The following is a 25,649-nucleotide window of genomic DNA, read 5'->3' on the forward strand; positions in this document are numbered from 1 at the left end:
AGGATTTTGAGGAACAAGAACTCCAACAAGGTTTGTATCAAACACTCTTCTTCTTGATAGTAAAATTTTTAGGCGGAGAGAAAAAGAAGAAGATTGAGTTAGTTATAGTTTAGGGTGTGGTCCGTTCATGGGTTCAAAATTCTCATTCCCTAATAAAAACATTTCATCTTATTGGTAATTTAATTTTTAAGTTTAGATTATTATTTTTAGATTTTTGTTTTGATTTTTCTATTCATATTAGTGTTTTGAATGTCATTAAATTGCCTTGATTTGTTGTTTTTGTATTTTTAAAATTTTTATTCCCATTATATATAGAGTCATAAATAACCTAACATATATTAGTAATCATTTCAATTTCACTCTACTACCACAAACCATGACTTAGTGCACCACAGTCCAGTCCACAGACCATGACATAGTGCACCACCGACCAGCACTTAATGCACCACAAAAATATACATCCTTTTTCGCTTTTCATTGACTTAGAACATAGCAAAAGAACGACTTGTCCAAATGAATGATGATGAGCTCCATTATCACTACAGAACGCTATGCTTGTCTACAATATCTCTCTTTAAATTACAGTCACATTTAATTTTTTAAGCTTAAATTTCTTGAATTGATCATGAATTCTTGCATGAGTATCTTACTTGCATATTATCATATCGATGTGTATCATGTACAACCATCCAATTAAAGGTGGCGTGACGTTTTCAATCTCAACAGCATGCAGATATGTCAACCAGTCCCAAGCTAGTTGAAGAACACACCAGTCAACAGATAACAAAACAAAGATCGAGGAACTACTGTAACGTAACAAACATATTACTTGTTTGTTTGCTTGAATTGCGAATTTAATTTGCTAAGCATGCATGCATATATAATTTGATCGAATTGAACAATCTTCATTAAAAATAAACAAAATTTTCATTTCAAACCGCTGATCTCCATCACTCTATTTTTTCATTTCAACAATCTTTATGTCAAAAAAAAAAAACTAAGAAGAATACTGAAAATAATGTAATATAGTGGATCCGATCCCCATCTATTAAAAAAAAAAAGCATGCATGTGTATAGACGATCGAGATTATTTGCATTGCGGCTGCCTAGCTATATATCTAGTCGTCTTTGCCCTGACGCCCACATTTTGCTTGGACGGCCAAAGATTTATAGATGTTAGGGCAGAGATCCTTGCCACCCTCCTCGAACAAACTCTTGTCTACTGGAATTTTGCACTGGCTCTTCCCCAAACACGCCTTCTCCACGATTTTATCGGCGTTGGGGAAAGTGCAGTTTCCGGGGAAGTAGTTGCCGCAAACGCCCTCCGGGTCGCCGTACTCCGCGAACTCTATTTTCTTCATCACTTTATCGTCCGGGCAACTGAGGCGCACGGTGGGTTTGAGATCGTCGCTCACCGACCTGAACTCGTCTCCCTTTCTCTCCCACGACTTCACGTTGGAGGGATAGTACTCTGAAATGTAACTGCAGATTGTGTCCCTGTTCACCAGCATCACCTCTACGCCCTGGGGGTCGCCCCCTATTTCCTCGAACACCACCATCAGGTTGTTCTTGGGCTTCAAGTAGGTTCTAGGAATATGATATTCTGATTGGGTTGGCTGTCCGAGCGGGGACAGGAATGCAACCCAGTAGCGGCCGATGCTTTTCCCGTTGATCCACACCATACCCTTTGCCATGTTGTTCGTTCTCACCGCTACAGGGTCATTCCCTTCCGGGACATCAAAGTAGGTTTTGTACCACGTTAGTGGCGGGTGGACTTTACCCGCCGGACTCCACTTCACCTTCTCCGACCCCTCCTCCGTGAATAACTTGAGCTTCTCCCCGGAAACACCAACGGACTGGGTCCAGGAGTTGAGGGTGATATCCAGGGTTCCAGACATTAGCCCCTGGAGCACCACCCGTTTGAGCCCCGAAAACCTCTTCTCCATGTACGCCCCGCTGTTGGGGTAACCCACTAATATATGGAAGATAGTGATTTCATTATCTCCGGGCTTCATGTTCACAGGCATCCGAAAGTCGAACCCCTTCTCGATGTTACTGCCGTGGTTGGACCCCACGTATTCCCCGTTCACAAACGCAAGCAGGGCGTGGCCCCTACTCCTAATTTCCAGGACAGGGAGGATGTCGGACCTCATGGGCAGGTCGCGTTTGTTAAGCGTGATCCTCGTACTGTACCAGGCGTAATCCGTGGTATCTTTTGTCAAGGTGTACAACTCCAATGGGGACTGGGACTTCAAGGACAAGCTATCGTGTTTGGGAATGCTTTCATGGAACATCTCCCATTTAAGATTAGTGGCCACCTTGGACGGNAAAAAAAAAAGCATGCATGTGTATAGACGATCGAGATTATTTGCATTGCGGCTGCCTAGCTATATATCTAGTCGTCTTTGCCCTGACGCCCACATTTTGCTTGGACGGCCAAAGATTTATAGATGTTAGGGCAGAGATCCTTGCCACCCTCCTCGAACAAACTCTTGTCTACTGGAATTTTGCACTGGCTCTTCCCCAAACACGCCTTCTCCACGATTTTATCGGCGTTGGGGAAAGTGCAGTTTCCGGGGAAGTAGTTGCCGCAAACGCCCTCCGGGTCGCCGTACTCCGCGAACTCTATTTTCTTCATCACTTTATCGTCCGGGCAACTGAGGCGCACGGTGGGTTTGAGATCGTCGCTCACCGACCTGAACTCGTCTCCCTTTCTCTCCCACGACTTCACGTTGGAGGGATAGTACTCTGAAATGTAACTGCAGATTGTGTCCCTGTTCACCAGCATCACCTCTACGCCCTGGGGGTCGCCCCCTATTTCCTCGAACACCACCATCAGGTTGTTCTTGGGCTTCAAGTAGGTTCTAGGAATATGATATTCTGATTGGGTTGGCTGTCCGAGCGGGGACAGGAATGCAACCCAGTAGCGGCCGATGCTTTTCCCGTTGATCCACACCATACCCTTTGCCATGTTGTTCGTTCTCACCGCTACAGGGTCATTCCCTTCCGGGACATCAAAGTAGGTTTTGTACCACGTTAGTGGCGGGTGGACTTTACCCGCCGGACTCCACTTCACCTTCTCCGACCCCTCCTCCGTGAATAACTTGAGCTTCTCCCCGGAAACACCAACGGACTGGGTCCAGGAGTTGAGGGTGATATCCAGGGTTCCAGACATTAGCCCCTGGAGCACCACCCGTTTGAGCCCCGAAAACCTCTTCTCCATGTACGCCCCGCTGTTGGGGTAACCCACTAATATATGGAAGATAGTGATTTCATTATCTCCGGGCTTCATGTTCACAGGCATCCGAAAGTCGAACCCCTTCTCGATGTTACTGCCGTGGTTGGACCCCACGTATTCCCCGTTCACAAACGCAAGCAGGGCGTGGCCCCTACTCCTAATTTCCAGGACAGGGAGGATGTCGGACCTCATGGGCAGGTCGCGTTTGTTAAGCGTGATCCTCGTACTGTACCAGGCGTAATCCGTGGTATCTTTTGTCAAGGTGTACAACTCCAATGGGGACTGGGACTTCAAGGACAAGCTATCGTGTTTGGGAATGCTTTCATGGAACATCTCCCATTTAAGATTAGTGGCCACCTTGGACGGCACGAAGTTCCGGGCATTGTGCTGGGAAACCACGTTTTGGGTGTTGAAAATCACGTTCTTGCAGTCCGGGAGAAGGCTGATGGACCTGGCAGGAAGGTAGTATTCTGTGCCCCTGAAATTAATGGAGTTTGGCTTTGCGGTATTGTTGTTGGTCAAGAAAGCAGCACAGAGTTTAAGGTTTGTATTCTCGAAGGTAATGATTTCGAGATCAGTGCTGATTTTCTTGACAGTTGGGGATCCCCAGAGCAAAGGCTTTTTGGATAATTTCAAAGCTCTGTGGCAATCTCTGAGATGGCTCCATTTTGGGTCCCTGTAAAGCCCGTATTGATCAAGAGGGCCTTCATCGTAATAGCCGGTGGAAACGAAAGAGGACCCCGTTCTACCATAATTATTCCCGCCAAAGTACATGTAATAGTTGACGTATGTTCCGTTCTTGGCGTAGAAACGCGTAACAGAAAACGCGAGATCTTCGGCGGATCTCTGGGAGGGAGGGTCTCCGAAGACTCGGTACTGAGCCGTCCAGTTTTCCGTCCACATAAACGGCTTGTTAGGGCCGTTTGGACCGGGGAAAGTATCGCCGCACTGTCGCCCATTGCAGGTGTTGATCACCGAGGAGGGAGCTTCCTTTTGCTTGCACATGATCCATGGGACTTCGTTGTATAGACCCACCGCCAATTCTGCTGCCCAGTGGATATATTTTATTCCCAATTCTCTGTACGCAGCCGCCACGTTGCTGTACTCGTTCTCGATCTGAGCCATAATGATGGGCCCTCCTTGCGGTGCGAATAATTTCTCCTTTTTCATCATATCTACCACCATCACCACAAACTTCTTCATGTGATTCTGCATCCATGCAACCAATAACCATCAATTTTAATTCTATTATATTCTACCCCAGGGTGTGCACTGTGATCGACTTTAATTGGCCTACCAGTAAACCAGCTGGTTGCCCATGGTATTCAGGGTGGGTCCAAAGGTAGGATTTATAGGCCCCGAGCGAAATTAAAAAAAAAAATTTGTTTCCAGTGTTTATTTATTTTTCTTTTTTCACTTCAAATAAAATGTTTTTTTAGGTAACATTATATAAAAAAATTATTATAAAATCAATCTTATAAGCTCCCTATAGAGATAGGTCCTGGGCAGGTGCCCACTCTGAATGACCTCAGTTCAAAGCAAAAAGGTTGGAATTTAAACTCATGCCCTTGTTATAAGTTTACAGGAGGACGGCGACCGGCTTACCATAAATGGCTCGTTGTAGCTACGGAAGATGATGTTAGGAACCTCCTTCATCCAGTATGGGAATCCTCTGCTCCCACCATATCAATAAGTAAACACCATTAATATATATAGAGAGAGAAATCTAAATTTAAAAAAATATATGCATTCAATTGAGTACCCCAAGTTCCATTCAGCCTCGAGGTAGGGTCCAACCCTTAGTGTGACGTACATACCCATATCCCCAATCATCCTGATGAATTTCACTACGTCATTATTACCTTCGAAGTTGAACTGCAAACACCCACATATATATATATAAGTACAGTACCTATACATGCACATATAATCTCTCTCTCACACACACATGTATATGTATACATACTTGGCCTTGAACTGGTTCATGAATGTTCCAGAAGATATAAGTCTGGATGACATTCAAACCTCCCTCTTTAGCTTTTCTGAGGATGTCTGGCCACACCTGCCAACATTTAATAACCTCAGTAATTGCAAACACAAACAAATACTCCCTCTGTCTCACACAATAATAGTAGTTTCTCAAAACATTATTAAATATTAAATTAAAAAAAATCTTCTTATTAATCAAATTAGACATATAAAATAGATCGAAGAGAATATATATATATATATATATATTCAGGTAATTGAATAACAACATATATATACATATATACCTCAGTAGGCATACGAGGATAGTGAATGGAGCCTGAGAAGAAGATTTCTCTGGCTCCACCAATGATTAAAGATCTTTTATCATACGTCACAGTCTTGCTATGGTTACCCACTACTGTGCTCGCAGCCAACATCCATAGCAGACCCACCACAAGAACACAACTTGCCCTACCCATTCCCCAATGCTTTACTGTTTTTTTTTAATGATATAATAATTATTGTATTTTCATTTGATATCTTGCACTATCAAATCAACAATGATAGTATGCATATTTTATCTTTGTATATATTTATATATAGATACATAGGTAGAAAAGATAACTAAAATCTACTTGGTTGCCTGAACTTGAGGATCTCCATTTCTTGTTGTCGTTGAACATTTCTGTTAATAGACTTCCTAGGAATAGGATCTAGTACGGTTATATAGCCAAAGCAATTCAAAGAAGATTTTTTTATAATTAATAAGTTTTAATTAATTAATTATTAGGACATACCAGCCCCACAATATCATTAATATTTTAATCTTTTAATTAACCAGATTAGCCTTTTTTTTAATGTCCCCCACTGGAGATTGATGATATTATTCATTATATTTTATATTATATTATTCAAAAATCACCTTAAATTAACTAATAGATGGTCAAGATTCAAACAAATAGATAATTTTTAACAAAATATTAAAGCATTTAATCTTTAATGAATATTTCATAACGCCCATTTAAGAAAAGTATTAGCTATATGTGAATCCAAGCAAGTCTTAGCTCATGGTATTACGCCCATTGTAATTTAAGGTTACCTTCACTCATGTAATTTTTTCTCATTTATTTACTCAATCACTCTACATTCATGTAATTCTCTATCATATTTAAAAAATGATCTTACCATAGTCCACACAATAATTTGTCGAGATTCAGATAGTCTAATATTTATTATTATTACTAGTTTTATACGCGCATGGGTTAATGCCCAATGTTTATATTTAAATAAATATTTGAAAGTATATCAATGTAAGATTATATAGGAGAAGTTTATACATGGGTAATTGAATGTCGAATTTTTTTTATTTAAATATCTAACTCAAAGTATATGATTCCAAGATAATATAGAAATTCATTATAATTATTACTAAATAAATGTTTGCAACCTTGAAATTCATTATAATTATTACTAAATAAATGTTTGCAACCTTGTAAAATCGATAGTCTAAATATAAATAAATGTTTGCAACCTTGTAAAATCGATAGTCTAAATATTAATAAATGTTTGCAACCTTGTAAAATCGATAGTCTAAATATTTGGTCTAAAAATGATAGTCTAAATAAATACTACTTTTCATTTGAATTTTTCTAACAGTTCTTAATTCTCTTTTGAGTAACATTGTCATTTTCTTCATTTTTATTATTTGTTCTCTTCCTTTTTGTTGGTAGTGTGTTATTTGCAATTCGATTATTGTTGGTAGCATAGATGACAACGTCATGCAATGAGATTATGATATAAGAGTTATGGACTTTCCTTTAGGTGTTCTGCTTGGGGTTGATTTGGTTCAACCAGTATTGTTGAATGAGTTATTGTCGATAAAGAAATCCCTAGTTTAAGAAAAAAATTAAATAAATTAATAAAATTTTGAAAATTTAAAATATTATATATTCAAAGATAATATTTGAATATTATCTTGTCCTCACCCTCTTGTCCAGCGCCATCTGCTGCAAGGAGAAGAATTCCTCCTTTGTCTTAGAGCTTCTTCCATCCGTGAGCTTCCCTCTTCTCTTCTTATTTTTCTTTTTCTTTCCTTTCTTCTTTTCCCTTTTTTTTTTTTTTAAAAAAAAAAATTTTCTCTTCCTTTGCTTCTTGATTGACAGTGTTGTTATTGTTATTGTGTTGTTTGGGTTTTGGGTTGCTATTTTCATCTCCCAAAATAATTTTGAATGAAGTTTATGAGCTCAAAATCTGTTAATGTGTGTGTGTTGGAGTTGTTGGTGTTTATTTTGATAAATAAATAGACTATTTTACTACAAAAATTCGTGGATGATATCAAATATGGTGATGTTTGGCTTCTATGATTGGTGTATAGTTTTGCTTCAAATGTTTGGAGGAATTAATGTTTCTTGAGGTGATTTTGAAGAGCTGTCTGTCGTGTGTTGTTGTCTGTTGTTTGCGCAGGGAACAAAAACCAATACCCCCTTTTCATTAAATGACATTTATGAAAAATATGTGTATGTGATTCATAAATTATTGGGATTAGGAGTGTTCTAATTTGAAATGGAATTGTGTATATGCACACTTATGTTTTGAGATTATATACACAACTTATGTTATAACTATGGAGTTATGTATTTTATTACAAGAGCATGTGCGATGATGGGTTGTGTATACTATGATGTTTTGAAAATTGTATTTGGATAGCCTAAAGGCAAAATATTGTGAATATTATAATTGTATTCTATTTTGAAAGGATAAAGTATACAAATGTATGTATTTTGGGAGGATATATGTTTAAAAATACAAATATATATATATTGGAGGACTTGAGATTTGTGGCCTAATTCCCCATGTTGGAATTACCCATTAGAAAACATCTTGGGTAATTATTTGAGGGGCAACCGGGTAGAAAACATCATGGGTCGACTGGTTTATTGGTGGCTTTTGCACTTGTTAGGTGTGCATCTGGTTTGTGAGCCCTTGCTTGTTGGGCAAGTAATTTGTCCTTATACTTCATGATTTCTATGTGACTTGTTGCTCTGTGCTAGTTGTCTCTTGTGTGCATAGAATTTGTAGGGTGAGTGTAACCTTGAGGAGTGTTGACTGAGGCGTTGTTTCTGTAGTATTAAGGTGTAGACGTTATGCCGCCACGAAAGGGCGTCAGGTCCCCTAGCACTCCTAAGGCTGAGGTTCCTACTGCCACCGAGCTTGCCACCGAGCTAGCCCACTGCCTACAGCAGTTAACCCAGCTGACCCAAGCTATCGGGAATGCTCTTCTTAATGGCAACAATGGGGGTGACGTGATGGAGAGGATGGCTTGGTTCCATCCACCGAGTTTTCTGGNTTACTAAATAAATGTTTGCAACCTTGTAAAATCGATAGTCTAAATATTTGGTCTAAAAATGATAGTCTAAATAAATACTACTTTTCATTTGAATTTTTCTAACAGTTCTTAATTCTCTTTTGAGTAACATTGTCATTTTCTTCATTTTTATTATTTGTTCTCTTCCTTTTTGTTGGTAGTGTGTTATTTGCAATTCGATTATTGTTGGTAGCATAGATGACAACGTCATGCAATGAGATTATGATATAAGAGTTATGGACTTTCCTTTAGGTGTTCTGCTTGGGGTTGATTTGGTTCAACCAGTATTGTTGAATGAGTTATTGTCGATAAAGAAATCCCTAGTTTAAGAAAAAAATTAAATAAATTAATAAAATTTTGAAAATTTAAAATATTATATATTCAAAGATAATATTTGAATATTATCTTGTCCTCACCCTCTTGTCCAGCGCCATCTGCTGCAAGGAGAAGAATTCCTCCTTTGTCTTAGAGCTTCTTCCATCCGTGAGCTTCCCTCTTCTCTTCTTATTTTTCTTTTTCTTTCCTTTCTTCTTTTCCCTTTTTTTTTTTTTTAAAAAAAAAAATTTTCTCTTCCTTTGCTTCTTGATTGACAGTGTTGTTATTGTTATTGTGTTGTTTGGGTTTTGGGTTGCTATTTTCATCTCCCAAAATAATTTTGAATGAAGTTTATGAGCTCAAAATCTGTTAATGTGTGTGTGTTGGAGTTGTTGGTGTTTATTTTGATAAATAAATAGACTATTTTACTACAAAAATTCGTGGATGATATCAAATATGGTGATGTTTGGCTTCTATGATTGGTGTATAGTTTTGCTTCAAATGTTTGGAGGAATTAATGTTTCTTGAGGTGATTTTGAAGAGCTGTCTGTCGTGTGTTGTTGTCTGTTGTTTGCGCAGGGAACAAAAACCAATACCCCCTTTTCATTAAATGACATTTATGAAAAATATGTGTATGTGATTCATAAATTATTGGGATTAGGAGTGTTCTAATTTGAAATGGAATTGTGTATATGCACACTTATGTTTTGAGATTATATACACAACTTATGTTATAACTATGGAGTTATGTATTTTATTACAAGAGCATGTGCGATGATGGGTTGTGTATACTATGATGTTTTGAAAATTGTATTTGGATAGCCTAAAGGCAAAATATTGTGAATATTATAATTGTATTCTATTTTGAAAGGATAAAGTATACAAATGTATGTATTTTGGGAGGATATATGTTTAAAAATACAAATATATATATATTGGAGGACTTGAGATTTGTGGCCTAATTCCCCATGTTGGAATTACCCATTAGAAAACATCTTGGGTAATTATTTGAGGGGCAACCGGGTAGAAAACATCATGGGTCGACTGGTTTATTGGTGGCTTTTGCACTTGTTAGGTGTGCATCTGGTTTGTGAGCCCTTGCTTGTTGGGCAAGTAATTTGTCCTTATACTTCATGATTTCTATGTGACTTGTTGCTCTGTGCTAGTTGTCTCTTGTGTGCATAGAATTTGTAGGGTGAGTGTAACCTTGAGGAGTGTTGACTGAGGCGTTGTTTCTGTAGTATTAAGGTGTAGACGTTATGCCGCCACGAAAGGGCGTCAGGTCCCCTAGCACTCCTAAGGCTGAGGTTCCTACTGCCACCGAGCTTGCCACCGAGCTAGCCCACTGCCTACAGCAGTTAACCCAGCTGACCCAAGCTATCGGGAATGCTCTTCTTAATGGCAACAATGGGGGTGACGTGATGGAGAGGATGGCTTGGTTCCATCCACCGAGTTTTCTGGGGCAGGAGGACCCTTTAGTGCTTGAAGATTGGATTCGTTCATTTGATAAGCTGTTCGAAGTCGTTAACTGTCCACCAGAGAAGAGGGTGGACGCTGCTGTGTACTATCTGCAGCAGGGGGCAGATAACTGGTGGTAAACTAAGGGACCCGCACTGCGCCAGCGACCAAACTTTCGCTGGGAGGACTTTAAGGAGGAGCTGAGAGATAGGTTTTACCCAGAGCACATAAGGACAACTAAGTACGATGAATTCTTGCATTTGAAGCAAGGAGGATTATCTGTTCAGGAGTACCACGCCAAGTTCTTGGAGTTGGCACGGTGTGTACCCGCTCTCGTGGCTGATGAGGTCAGCACGGTCCGCAAGTTCATTCACGGGCTTAACTTTGAGACCCGAGAGGCTGTATGTGTACTAGGATGCCGGACTTTGAGCGAGGCCTACAGCCAGGCAGCCAACCATTATAGGGAGCAGCGCAACGCCCATAAGCAGAAGAGGAAGGCTGAGGAGAGTGGTCAGCAAGCGGATAAGAAGGCAAGATTTACCCCTTCAGGACTAGCGAGGAATTTTTCTGGAGATGGCAATAAACACGATTACTGTATGAGGTGTGGAACCCCCCAGTAACTTAGGAGCTCGTACTGGAGGTGGCCCGAGTGTAGCTAGTGGCGGGAATGGGCAGGTCGGGAGCAGCAGTCAGAACTGAAATGGAGGCAGCCAAAACGAAGGAATGGCAGTCAAAACCGGAATGGAGGCAGCCAAAACAAAGGAATTGCGGCAGTGGACAAGGAAGGATTCTCATCATCATCTCCTACAATCAAGGTAAGAGATTATAATTCAAACTTGGATTTAACTACTTTCAAGTTTATAACATCAAATTGTACCTACGTAGTACTTCAAAGCTAAGTCCCAGTTTCTCTTTTCATCATTTCAATTGCAATCCCAACTCTTGTTAATTGAATTTTGTTTTCTATATATGCAATTTACTTTGAATTGTGGATCATGATTCAGTAGATCTTTAATTGGGATTTTGATTAAACTTTCTCTTGTTATAGCTATTATGTTAGAGCTAGCTCTCAATTTCTTGACATGCTTAGCCAATATTTTATTTTGACACCCCTTTGGTCCATTCTTTGATATAAAGATAACCTCTCACACAGATCTTACCGCAACATTAAAACTACACCTACATGTATCAAAGATCCTAACTTGGTTGAATGCTTAGCATGTAAAGAAGTTCTATCATACTAAAGAACAAGCATCTGCAGTATATACTGGTTTGATTTTGTCTGTAATAATAGTTTCTGGATGATGTTTATAAATAACCTTGATATATACATACAACTACTGTATACATAGGGTGTTGCCTTAGAAGTCTTTTCTAATCGCTAACAAGAAAATTTAAAATAAATAAGTTTTCGAAACATAAATACGTACTATACATGTTCATGTAGATTGATTGGATTATTTGCATGTATATTTAATCAAAATATAATTAAAAAGACTAATCCTCTATTTGTTAAAAATATATAGTTTTGGGAATTCATATATGACTGTGAATCTGTGATGAATTACACATCAGCATGCATTTGTTATGATATAAGTGTATGATTAATTATTATTATGTGAAAATGTTCAAATAACTAATTTTAATACTATTTGAGAAGTGTAAAGAGATAAGAATTGAGCATGTTAATTACCATAAGTTATATGCATTTTGTTTTAAAATACGTCATGTGCTGATGTGCATAAAACCCAAAAGCATAAGCCATACTCCAACACAATTGCACAAAACACAATTAAAACACAAAAGCATATTCAATAAAATTTAAATTAAATTTATTACGTTAAAATACTTACACCAAAGTAATTGATTTGTGGTGCATTAGAGCTACTTGCTTGAACACGTGAAGAAGATGCATTAAAATACTTGAAGTTGGCTGTTGGCCAGAGTTAAACTTGAACTTGTCTCATAGTAAGAAAATAGTTTTTGCATCTTTTTTTTTTTTTTTTTACTACATCCAACTTGCTTTTCAAGCACATAGGATCAAACTTTGAGTAGCAAAACTTGATCATATCAAACTTCATCCTTGGATCAATAACAACAACAATGGCAAGAATAATATTGTAGTCACTCCAATACTTGTCAAACTAACTTCTCTTTCATTCTTAATGTCATTTCTTGAATTATCAAATCATCACTATCTTCATTCTCCCTTAACAAATGCTTTATTGTCTAAATTTACATAAAATACAAATTGGAAGTAAAATAAGAGGATCGAGAAAATAATTTAGTGATGATATAAAAGAGAGCCAATCTCTTCCATTCTTCACTCAATGGACAAGTGACAAAATTCTTGTTATGTAATATTAGACTCCCGAAAGCACGTTGGTACTTCAAAGCACTTTCCAACATGACATAAGTTGAATTCCATCTAGTGGGGACATCTAACTGTAATCCCGCATTACTATCAATGTTGGCCTCCTACTTTCTTCACACACTTAGCAAATAATATATATATATATTTTTTTACTTAAGAAGTTCTCACATATTTGATACTCTTCCTATTCTTGTGTAAACTAGAACTTGTAGCTTTCAACCCTTCTTGAATAATTAAATTCAATATATGTGCACAACATCGAATATGAAAGAACTCATCATCACACAACAAACAATTCTGCAAAGACAAGTGTTACGTTGTTTCAAAATATTTTGCATACTATTTTTTGCAAAAGCATTGTCCAAAGTCAAAGAAGAATTATTCTTATCAATTCCCCACTCTTTCAAACAATAAAAAAAAACTGACTCAACTAACTCTATACCGATGTGTGGAGGCTCCATTTTGCAAAAAGCAAGAATATGAGAAATAATACAAATATAGCATTCAGTTGTATAAGCAGTCCAACAATCACAAGTTAAACAAATTCTACTAAGAATCTTACTCAACCCTCTTGTTTTAACTCCTCTTTCTTATCAAGATACAAATTTCATAATCATTCATTATGGTATATATTTCTTGTATAATATTTCACATCCAGATTACACAAATAAAGTAGCTCTCTAATTCTTCTATATTCCATAAAAGAATATGGGATGTCATGTTCAACATACAATAGCCATTGTCATAACTTCTCGCACACGTTTATGATCAAGTTGCCTAGATCTCAACCTTCTTTGTGCATCTAACATCATTACCCCAACTTAATTTAATTGGGTAAGTGTGACTTTTAAAAGATTAACACCTTTTAAGCTTAAAATTGACTATAAGTAGTGCAAGTTAGTAGTGACTTGGAAATTCAATCTAATTTTCATTGTGATTGATCTTTCTCCAAAGGTAAACTAATGAGTGTTGCACACAAGACATCAACAAGATAAAATCGCAATTTCTTCACAAATATTAAGAACACTAACTTGGGTTCTATCCCTTTACGCAAGAATCATAAATAGAACATCTAGGTAGATTAAACTATCCTAACTCACGTCCTAAATGAAACTACTCACACATATTTAACATATGTGGTAAAAGCAAAAATGTAAAGCATAAACATAGCACAAGAGAAACGAATTGAAATCCAATTTATCTATTAAAGAGTTGATGAATAACTCCAAATTTGATGGTGAAATCCTGGATTATAAGCTTGAAAAGTGTTAATAAGATGTAATCTAATGCTCATCTAAGCTAAAGAAATGATAGGAAATGAAGGGAAATAAGCTAGGACTATCTAGCTAGGATTCGAACTATCCAAAATAAACTAGCAAAAACGTGCTTATAATTGCTACAGAGCATGTATGCATGGACATGTGTCTAATTGCACACATTAGGAATGGCTTCAGACTTTGCTTGTGTAACATTTTATCTCAAGTGTGTGGACTTGATGATCTTTATGAAAGTTGTAGCCCTTTAAGTTGGTTTTTTAATGGCACAGGAATCACTAAATTTGGACACTCCTATATTGAGACAATCAAAATACTGAATAGTGGCATGTTGAACGGAAATTGCAACTCCATACACTTTTGCTCCACTTTTGCCTCTGTTTTTTCCATATAATTAAGACCATTGAAAACAACACTTTTAGGCTAGCTCTCCAAAGAAATGATGTATCCATCTCATTGGTTTTACTTTGACACGCAATAATCTTGACTTAATTTTTCTTCCAAAACACATGCAAAATCGATCATTGTATTTTTACTTACAAAAGAATTTATACCTAATTAAACAAATGAAGCAAATGAAAATCCTTTTAAACATAATATCTACGACATTTAAAGCATAAAATAAAAGTTAACCATAAGGGTACTACATGATCAAATATCAACGTATCAATTCTCTCTTGTATGGTGGATAAACAAGTGACCACGCATTCCTAATTGGTTAATGGGATGGTTGAATTTCTCCATCAAATGTTAAGCATGCTATAAGAGCAATTCCTACATCTAGTTTTATCATAAAATTAATAATATAGCCTACATAAGTAGCTCAATTGATCACACAGGTAAAGTTTAGGTAGAAAGAAAGATAAAATCAATAATACACACACACACACACACACATATATATATATATATGATTGCGTTCAAATGAGAACGCACCGCCCAGGAGAGAACTGAGAACCAATCATAGCGCGTCACGTGTCCAGATATAGTTGCACCTAAGGTTATAACTAGGTGCACTTAGGTGCATGAATGCTAACAAGGTAAATTACTTGCATTTGTACGTGAAAATAAGTGCACAAGTGCATGTAAAATGTATTACATGTGCAAGTAAAATGTACATTGAGCATCAATACTAAGTGTACTTAACGTTATAACTAGTTGCACCTAATGGTATAATTAGTTGCACCTAGGTGCACAAATGTTAACAAGATAAATTACTTGCACTTGTAAGTGAAAATAGATGCATTTGTAGGTGATTTTACTTGCACTTTTTACTTGCAAATATGCACCAACTACTTGCACTTATAACACATTTACTTGCACCAAAGTTCGAGATATTTATGAAAATGTCACCGCATCGTTTTTTTAAAATTACATCTGATTCGTTGATCTGGATATGTGGACGGCTGTGGATCGTTCTTATTTCTCTCCTAGACACCCGTTCTCATTAGAGCGCGCCCCTATATATATATATATATATATAGAAGAGTTTGAAAAATGAAAATGAATCTCAGCCTTACATACATATACATACATACTATGTATGTATGTACGTATGTATATTTGATATTCCTAATGCATACATGTATGCTTTCTAACAAATACTATTTTGAGAGTGATTGAAGTAATGAGTTTTAGTAAGGTTGTACATTACAATTTGTTCTTTTATTACATCTGTACCGAATTATACGTGCTCCATATTCATCTCTGTATTGCTTATTTAATTAATTTCAATCAAATTTATTATCGTGTTGAATATTGAATAAAATGTCAATGAATTGAATAAGATTAATTTTTTTTATGAATGAATGGTCCAATGTATACACTATATCTTCCTTTGATGCAACAACGTTCAGTCTTTTTTTTTTCTTTTGTATTTTTATTTTTGTTTTTTTGTTACTCCCTCCGTCTTGTTTTATAGAGCTATGCTATTGTTATTGTACTTTTGAATTTTAGCCGTTAATTTCTGTAATTAGGTGCAAGAATCCTTAATATCAACGTTTTGACTTGTTAAAAAGTTAATATGACTACTTAATTAATTAACTTCTTGTATCAACTTATTTGTGTTGAATGTGCCTTCACTGAGACTCAGTCTCATAACCGATCATATGGGAGAGTCACTACATGCCATCTGAGCACAAAGTGCTTGGCTTGTAACAACTTATTATTCCAATTAAAATTCAAAAAGCTACTTTGAACAGCTTTTTCAATCAGCTTTTTGAGAATGTCATTTTACATACTATCAACTATTCAACTAGCTAATTTACTAATTATTTTTCTACAATTAACTAATATTATCAACTAGTCAACCACACTAACCACATTAACTAACAGCTATTTACCAAACACCCTATCTATGTATCCGTTGAACTCTTGAAATCATATTGCCATTCATAGATGCACACAGCATCACCAACCCTATAGTTGCACACTTGCGCTAGGACGTCCTTCATTCCTAACAATTAAATGCCCAAATTTGACTATTATTTGTGAAAATTATTCATTTTTGACTTATTATTATTATTATTATTATTATTATTATTATTATTATTATTATTTTGTGTTCACTATCTATAAATTAGCCAATTTTGTCACGAGTTAAGCAAATAATAATTATTTTAAAAATTACGCAATAATTAAATATAAAAAAATAAATCCAATATGACATTAAAAAATAAAAATTAATAAAAACCAATTTAGAAGAATACTATAACGTGACTAGTTTCAATAATATTAAGTTTGTGACAATTGACAAAATCTCCTAGACCGTCTTACGAATCTTCATCCGTGAGATGGGTCATGTTTTTAATTACTGTTACACTTTTTCATTTAAGTATTATAATTTTTCTCATAAATAATTCTTCAATCCTTAATATTACATTTTGATTTAAAACTATTACATTTGTTCTTATAAGTATTACATTTTTTCTTATAAGTAACAATAAATCAATTTATCTCTATTAGTATTACACTTTTTCTCATAAGTAAAAATGTTCAACCCCTAAATATTATATTTTGATTTAAGGGTCCGTTTGAAAACTTGGAAAATATTTTTCAGAAAAAGACTAATTTTCAAGAAAATAATATAATTTTCAAATGTTTGGTTAAATGTCATAATAAACTATTTTTTTTCTATTTGACTAAAAGTTAAGAAATTATAATTTTTTGTTTGGTTCATTTTCCTGAAAACGACCATATTATTTGTTATATAATAATAATAATAATAATAATAATAAGTGGTGGTCGTGGTCGTGGTGTGATGGTAGGTAGTGGCCTGGTGGTGGTGTGGTGTGGTGTGGGTTGGTTGTGGTATAGTAGTGGTGGTTGTGGTGGTGGTGCTTGTGGTGTTGGGCGTGGTGGTGGTGGTGGTGGTGTTGGTGGTGGTTCTGGTACTGGTGGTGGTGATGGTTGTGGTGTGGTAGTGCTAGTGGTGGTTGTGGTTGTGGTCGTTTGGTGGTGGTGAAAATAATAATCCAAAAGCTAGCTTGCAAAGAGATGAAAGAGAAGATAAATAGAGGAAAATAAAGAATTCAAAAAATATCTTCGAAAATATTTTTCGCCAAATTGAATATTTTGTTCGTTGACTAGAATGAGTATTTTTCTGACTTTATTTTCATTGAATACCCAAAAGGGGGGAAATCTAGAAAATGACTTTCGAAACATTTTTCGAGTTTCCAAACGGACCCTAAAAATCAATTTTCTTAAAGTATTACATTTTCCCTTATAAATAGTATAAGTTATTTATTCGTAATTATAATATTACATTTTTTAATATAAATATTACATTTTTATCTTGATTCGATCCATCTAACGAATAAAAATCTATGTGACGGTATGATAGGAGACTCACTCCAAGTTTGTAAGGAAGTCCTTCCCAATGTCCTCGAATTAGTTTATCGCGGTTTAATTAATTTATTCTCTTTAATTAAAAATCTATGAGACGGTAAAATATATTCTCTTTAATTTTTATTTTTATTTTTATTAAAAAAATTAAAATAAAATAAAATAAAAAAGAAAAAAGTCCTCTGAATTAGTTAGGCTGTGTTTGGCGCGGTTTAATTAATTTACAATATGGACATCTGGTACAGAGTACTGCTGGTCCAGCCGTCAGGTCGTCAGCATGCATGAGTTTCTTATATAGTCTTATGTCACAGCATCAACTTCCATTTTCTGATACATAAATCCTAATATTGCGGTAAAGTCGTAAAGATACAAGTTTATACAAATAAAATTTACTGTTTTTATTAACGATAAAAATGGTCTATTTTTATAGAGGAAAAATAAAACTATATAAAGGAGATAATGACTTTGTTTAATAACATAGTTAGCTTTTGAATTAATTTTGATTTATTTAACCACTATTAGCTGTTTGACTTGGTTAAACAATCAATATGAATGTTTAATTAGTTATTTGTAACAACTTATTGCTCTATAACACTAAAATTCAAATTAGATTTTTTGATCAACTTTTTGATAAAGCCATTTTGCATGTAATACGTTATCCGCTAACAGTCAATTTACCAAATATCTTTCTACAATCAACTATGATATCAACTAATCAAAATCACTAACCTAATTAGCTAATAGCTATTTACCAAACACCCCAATATTTTTACTTATCATTTCTCTAATTTGAAAAACTAGAGAAATGATATTCGTTTTGCTAAAATTTTGAAAATAAGTTAAACATGTTCTCTAATTTGGAAAAGTGAAAAAAAAAATGATTGAGTAGACCTTGAACCTTTTCTTTTGTTTTTCTTTTTTAATACAACTGACTATATTATATTGTAGTATATGTTCATCTATTCATTCTCAACTTGTTGAAGCACAAAAAGTCAATATTGCCTCCATTTATGCCCAGTCTCATGACCTCATATATAAGAAAGTCACTACATGTCATCTGAGCACAAGGTGCGTGGCAATCTTAAACCTTTAAATAAAGAGAAAACTGCAAAATTGGAGATTTCCAAAAAAAAGAATGAAGTAATTTAATGAGGGATAAAGAAAGTCTTTTTTTTTTCTTAATAAGCCCAAAGAATCAATACCGCCTCCATTAAAGCTCGAACCCACAACTTCTCGTACAAAGAATCAACGCCACCTCCACCGAAGCTCGAATCCACAACTTCCATACGAGAGAGCAACTTGGTGTCACTAGACTACAATGTCATTGATATATATATATGCAAAAAATGATAGGAGATAGAATGTTAAAACAAATATTTACTATAAATTGATAACATATTTATAATTTAGAATAAGATTAAATTTTTAAAAGGAAAATGCTATTTGCTTCTCAGAAATATTTTTCTCATGACATGACTTATAATTATTTGGTGTTATTAATTGACTGACCCACATATTTTTAGTTAAATACTAAAATACTCAATTAGATAGTAACATGTAAGGGGAGGTAAATTTTAGGAGGGTTGTATATCATTAAATTCCTCCAAATAGGGCTTTACTTTTAGTCTCAAAGCTTAAATCTAAAAATTTGTTGCTTCCTTTACGTGATAAGTATAAACACGTAAAGAGACATTATGTATTGGTATATTGCAAGCTGTCTAATGTCTTATATAGAAATATTGCGTGATCTCCACCATGTCCCTTGATTTTAAAGCAAAGTTCTTTCGCTTTCTTTTTCTTTTTTAGATAGATAAATAATTGATATTACATTTTGTTTTATTTTATTTTTACTGTTTATATACAACTTAGTCTTTAATTTTATCATAAATTCTTTCCTAGAAAGACTGATGTAACTCTCAAAATTATGGTGCAGCTATTTTATCACAAAATTAGCAATTGTTACACTATGGATCATACTTCATATGGCATTGTAAACTATAATACAAATTAAAATTCAGTATCTTCAATTAACACATTCTGTATCTACAATTAACAGTTCATATACATGCAAATAAATAACTTGATCATTGCTGACACATAATAATAGTTACATGTACAAAAACTGTAAACTGTATATATAAAATGTGTCAACTATAGATACAGAATCTAAACGTTATTTCTGGATCAAGGCCTACCATGCAAAGTCCATAATATAATTTGCCCAAAATTAGGGTATAGACTCAATGTCTTGCCCATTTACTTTGGTATTGCACTGGGTGTACTGTAACTCAAGACTTTAAAATTTCCTTGGCTCATAACTAACATTGCAAATTTTGTTTTATTTTTTTTTCCTAACATATTGTGCTCACTTCTCGTCCTTAAACTATAATTGACTTTGCAAATTTCATCCATAATGTTTTATTAGAAAACTGACGAAATTTGCAATGTTAGTTATAGCTTAGGAACGAGAAGTGAACCAACAAGTAGAAACGAATCCAACAATTAATTTATAATTTAGGAACGAAAAGTACAATTTTACTTTTTTCTTAGTGTTTTTTAAATTATTTTAAAATTTAATTTCTTTGCTTAATAAAACTTTCAATGTAGTTTTTAAATATATATAAACTTTATATACCAATATTAAACTTATATTATAAAAAAATCAAATTAAAATAACTTCAGTCAAACCTCATAATCAGACAAATAAAATGAGCTTGAGATTAATTATTTTTTAAAAGTAAGTTATTTATAAAATAATATGTTAAAACAAAAAGAATGAGACAAAGAATAAGTTTTTGTATACGGAGTATTTAAAATGTGTTTTGGAGGCATAGTAGTCATTTTCCAGTGAGGTCTGGAAGAGTGCCAAGATTTCTCACCGACGGAGTCACGGAGAGTCGGTATAAATCCTCAGTCGTGACTTCAAAGTCATCTGCTTCTCGCTCATTCTCTCGCTGCTGCACACTTTCACTGCCTCGCATTGTCTTCCATTCAAGGTTAGTTAGATCTGCATTTTCTAGTTTTCCTCATTAGCAACTTCTATTGAGAATCTGATCTGATTTTACATTCATAACCGCCCTACAATTGTCTTAAATGCATGCATTGCATTGGTTGATTGTTATTATCTTGATTTGCAGTGAAACCCGCATTGAATTTTCATAGGTACAATTCTATTCTCTTGATCTGGGTCGACAAGATCTGATCAAGGAACCTATAGGAGAATGGGATTTGTTGAGAATTTCAAGATCTGGGTTTTGTTTATCTGCTTGGGATGGGAATTGGGTCATGGGTTTTATCTGCCTGGTAGTTATCCTCACAAGTATGGGGTTGGTGATTTTTTGAATGTAAAGGTCAATTCACTCACGTCAATTGACACCGAGATACCCTTTACTTACTATAGCTTGCCCTTCTGTAAGCCCCCAGATGGTGTTAAGGACAGTGCTGAAAATCTCGGCGAGCTCCTCGTGGGGGATAGGATTGAAAATTCTCCCTACAGGTTTAAGATGTTCTCAAATGAGACTGAAATTTTCCTGTGTCAGTCAAAGCCATTGTCAGGGGAGGAGTTTAAGCTTTTGACCAAGAGGATTGATGAGATGTATCAAGTGAATTTGATTCTAGATAATTTGCCTGCTATTCGATATACTAGGAAGGAAGGGTTTGTCTTGAGGTGGACTGGGTATCCAGTTGGGATTAAAGTCCAAGAAGCCTATTATGTGTTTAATCACTTGAAGTTTACTGTTCTTGTTCACAAATATGAAGAGGCCAATGTAGCTCGGGTGATGGGTACTGGAGATGCTGCTGAGGTGATCCCATCCGTTGGGGGTGATGGATCTGAGGCACCAGGATATATGGTCGTCGGTTTTGAGGTTGTCCCATGTAGTTTCCAGCACAATGCTGATTCACTTAAGAACTTGAAAATGTATGATAAGTATCCGTCTCCTATTAAGTGTGATCCCACTACAGTTGGCATGGCTATAAAAGAAAATGAGCCTGTGGCCTTTACCTATGAGGTTAACTTTGTTGAGAGTGATATCAAGTGGCCTTCAAGATGGGATGCTTATTTGAAGATGGAAGGGGCAAAGGTGCATTGGTTCTCCATCCTGAATTCCCTCATGGTGATCACTTTCTTGGCTGGAATTGTGTTTGTGATCCTGTTGAGGACAGTACGGAGAGATCTGACTAGATATGAGGAGCTTGACAAAGAGGCTCAAGCCCAGATGAATGAGGAGCTATCAGGGTGGAAACTTGTTGTAAGTGATGTCTTTCGAGCTCCAAGCAATCCAACACTTCTGTGTGTGATGGTTGGGGATGGTGTTCAGATCCTAGGGATGGGAGTTGGGACTATTCTGTTTGCTGCTCTTGGATTCATGTCCCCTGCTTCTCGTGGAACATTGATTACAGGTATGCTGTTTTTCTACATGATTCTTGGTGTTGCAGCTGGTTATGTCGCTGTTCGTCTCTGGAGGACAATCTTCTGTGGTGACACCAAGGGATGGGTTTCAGTTTCATGGAAAGCTGCATGTTTCTTCCCTGGGATTTCATTCCTTATTCTGACCACTTTGAATTTCCTATTGTGGGGTAGTCATAGTACAGGAGCCATTCCATTTTCCCTGTTTGTTATTCTCATTTTGCTTTGGTTCTGTATCTCAGTTCCCCTTACCCTTATTGGGGGTTACCTTGGGGCAAAGTCGCCTCATTTTGAATACCCAGTCCGAACCAACCAGATCCCCCGTGAAATTCCACCTCAAAAATACCCATCTTGGCTTCTAGTGCTTGGTGCCGGTACCTTACCTTTTGGCACACTTTTCATTGAGCTTTTCTTCATCATGTCTAGCATCTGGATGGGTCGTGTGTACTATGTGTTTGGGTTTCTCCTTATTGTTATGATCCTTCTCGTTGCTGTGTGTGCTGAGGTGTCTCTTGTCCTAACTTACATGCATCTTTGCGTCGAGGATTGGAAGTGGTGGTGGAAGTCCTTCTTTGCTTCTGGCTCGGTTGCTATATACATTTTCCTGTACTCCATTAACTATCTAATATTTGATCTTAAGAGCTTGAGTGGACCTGTTTCTGCTACCCTTTACCTGGGCTATTCATTGTTCATGGTTCTGGCAATCATGCTGGCAACTGGCACAGTGGGGTTCCTTTCCTCTTTCTGGTTTGTATACTACTTGTTCTCTTCTGTGAAGCTGGATTGAAGACACGGATTTCTGGGAAAAGAAAAAAACAGTTGGCTACAAGGATACAGACACATCACATCTTCGAAAGTCAGTACTATTTATTTATATTGCTTTTCTTATGATTGCTGTTTTGTAGGAAGCTGAGAAAAACAATAAACTTGATACGCTATAGAATTTTTGTTAAATTCTTTAATACTGAATGGAAGTCATCGATTCTTAAGCTTCAGTAGATGGTATGTATTGTGAGTGTTGGATACTTAACATGAATGCTTTGTTGTTCATTTCTCTTTGGTTATCAAGTAGTGATTATATCATTTTTTTGGTTGGTCATTGTCATGGTTTGCTCGCTCTTAGTGTTGTATTTCTTGGGCAAATTATACCATGGACCAGGTTTACCTTGCATTGTAGAGTGTAGACCCTGATCCAAAAATAACCTTCAAATTCTGTATATGTAATTGACACATTTTATACTTGTAGTTGACAGTGTCTGTACATGTAGCTTCATATTATCTATCAGCAATTATCAAGTTATTTGTTTACATGTACATAAACTGTTAACTGTAGGTACATAATGTGTTAACTAAAAATACAAAATTTTTGTATTAGGTCTACAATGTAATATGAACCTGGTCTATGCTATAACAATTGGATTTCTTGTTCAACCAATTCTTGGTCTGTGATAGGACTAAAGGATGCTCAAGTAGGTTGAGAATTTCCTTTCATGAGTTGGGGTAAGCATTGGTTTCAACTCTTGGGTCAGCTTCGCCAATTTTTAATTAGTCATTTTTATAATCGAATTTGGCCTAAGTTTGGTCCGTAGAAAAGAAATTGTTTATGCTTGTAAGAATTTATTGATGATGAGGGACCTGGACGTGACCACAAGTTAGTGGTTGCTTTGACTTTAATGTCTATTTATTTACAACATCAGAAAAATGTCAACTAATTTGGCACAGCAGTAAGCAGTTATACAACATGGCTACCACAAAGAATCCACACTTCCAACTTCAGCGATAAACAATTAAATCGGGGTGGCCAAGCCACTTGTTATACCATCGATGGATAAACAATTAAATCGGGGTGGCCAAGCCACTTGTTATACCATGGATGGACCAGGGTCTATCTTCTATTGTGGATCTTGGTCCAAACGGTTAACTTATTCCATACATATCTCAACTGTTATTCTTGAATCTGAGTGATTGTTAATGTTGTACTTCACTTTTTCTTATCTTTGTTTAATCTCTCTCTAATCTCGATCTATGATTGTATCAATCCATATGGTTATGATGATGTTTCCACATGAGTCTGATTGAGTTGGTATGTTGCATCAGGTACCAGAACTCAAGATGCAATAATTTTCCCTAGTTCCTATGAAAAAAACAAATTCTAAGCCAAATGAAGTGCACAACTTGAGTTAACTACTATTTTAGCTCCTTATTATTTACTAATTTTGTTAACGGGTGAAATTTGACTAGAAAGATGAAGAGTGAGTAGTGATTAGTGAGATTGGATTATTGGAATGCAGAATGCTTGAAATCTGGAATAGTGGAATGCAATGCTTTATTGACTGTTGTAATTTGGTGAAGGGTGATTAAATGATTATGGTATGTAATTTTTTAAAATTAAAACTTTGATCATTTTAATGACTTAGAATATTTAGACTTTTATATGTAAATCAGTAAATGTAATATTTGTAATATTTTGCAAGGTGTGTAATTTGGTGACTTTGGTATGTAATTTGGTGCTTATATTTTCACCCATTTTGTAAAGTAATAGGGTTTTGTAATTTTATAATTCGTAAATTGTAAAGTTGTAATTTTTTAAAAACATAATTATGTATTTTTTTAATAATATAAATATATTAAAGATAGTATCAATCGATTGAATATGAAATTTTATAAAATTGTTGTATTTGGTCATGCATTTATTATTGGTTGCCTGGTTGGGTTGTATTTTATTAAATAATCTGAAATTTGAATGGATTAGGATTTACAAAATCCGATCCTCCTGCCACACACCACTAATGTCACCTCTGGAAAAATATTTTTTAAAAAAATAATAAATTGACATTTCTAGTTCTTCAATTATGCTATGAAGGCCACTTACGGTGCTGTGCTGCTGTCTTACGAAGGGGGGTTCATTGCGGCATGTGCGGGGGGTTTACCTTGATGGCGGAGGCTCTCGCGTGCAAGGAGGTTTTGTCGTGGCTTCGGAACAAAGGGATACTACTTGTCCACCTACATACAGACTGTTCACAGCTCCATAGCGGTCTAACAACGGGGCGCTCTACTTTTCGGTCTTATGTGGGGTTCGCTATTGATGCTTGCAAAGCTACTATGTCTACGTTTAGTCAGTGCCACGTTAGGTTGATTCCTAGAGCGGCAAACGTTAGTGCTCATACTCTCGCCACTATGGCTTTTAATCAGTTAGAAACTATGTACTGGGACTTTGTCCCTCCTGACTCTATTTCTGCGTTTTTGCATTAATATATCTGGTTGCTTTGCTTTCAAAAAAAATAATAAATTTAGTCTTTTAAATATAAGGGTGATGTAAGAATAAAAACTGAAATATATAGGATCTAACCTCCAGTCATAATTGATATTTGTGTTTGGATGCTTTTGAACTGTCTGGACTGCTT

General features: G+C 35.7%; 3 protein-coding genes across 3 annotated transcripts; 1 reads left to right on the plus strand and 2 right to left on the minus strand.

Moving 5' to 3' along the window:
- Positions 1 to 1,118: 1,118 nt before the first annotated feature.
- On the minus strand, positions 1,119 to 2,294 carry LOC116013053 (beta-galactosidase 13-like). The gene has a single exon (XM_031252714.1). It carries the CDS (start codon positions 2,292 to 2,294, stop codon positions 1,119 to 1,121), a length of 1,176 nt encoding a protein of 391 aa, XP_031108574.1.
- Positions 2,295 to 2,395: 101 nt separating this feature from the next.
- Positions 2,396 to 5,688, minus strand: LOC116013054 (beta-galactosidase 13-like). The gene is made up of 5 exons (XM_031252716.1): positions 5,515 to 5,688; positions 5,205 to 5,300; positions 5,001 to 5,113; positions 4,844 to 4,910; positions 2,396 to 4,447 (listed from the first exon to the last, which is right to left on the minus strand). Exons 1-5 carry the CDS (start codon positions 5,686 to 5,688, stop codon positions 2,396 to 2,398), a joined length of 2,502 nt encoding a protein of 833 aa, XP_031108576.1.
- Positions 5,689 to 20,669: 14,981 nt separating this feature from the next.
- On the plus strand, positions 20,670 to 23,484 carry LOC116013921 (transmembrane 9 superfamily member 11-like). Its single transcript, XM_031253888.1, has 2 exons — positions 20,670 to 20,833; positions 20,975 to 23,484. Exon 2 carries the CDS (start codon positions 21,059 to 21,061, stop codon positions 23,030 to 23,032), a length of 1,974 nt encoding a protein of 657 aa, XP_031109748.1. The 5' UTR covers positions 20,670 to 20,833; positions 20,975 to 21,058; the 3' UTR covers positions 23,033 to 23,484.
- Positions 23,485 to 25,649: the final 2,165 nt, after the last annotated feature.

Source organism: Ipomoea triloba, chromosome 3 (assembly GCF_003576645.1).
Source record: "Ipomoea triloba cultivar NCNSP0323 chromosome 3, ASM357664v1".
NCBI classification, from domain to species: Eukaryota; Viridiplantae; Streptophyta; class Magnoliopsida; order Solanales; family Convolvulaceae; genus Ipomoea; species Ipomoea triloba.

Excerpts from the sequence above, each read along its gene's own strand:
- LOC116013054 (XM_031252716.1), bottom strand. The coding sequence starts at position 5,688 with ATGGGTAGGGCAAGTTGTGTTCTTGTGGTGGGTCTGCTATGGATGTTG. Across the intron at positions 5,114-5,204 it reads ATGAACCAGTTCAAGGCCAA|TTCAACTTCGAAGGTAATAA; the intron begins GTATGTATACAT and ends GGGTGTTTGCAG. Across the intron at positions 4,448-4,843 it reads GCTACAACGAGCCATTTATG|AATCACATGAAGAAGTTTGT; the intron begins GTAAGCCGGTCG and ends GCATGGATGCAG.
- LOC116013053 (XM_031252714.1), bottom strand. The coding sequence starts at position 2,294 with ATGTTCCATGAAAGCATTCCCAAACACGATAGCTTGTCCTTGAAGTCC.
- LOC116013921 (XM_031253888.1), top strand. The coding sequence starts at position 21,059 with ATGGGATTTGTTGAGAATTTCAAGATCTGGGTTTTGTTTATCTGCTTG.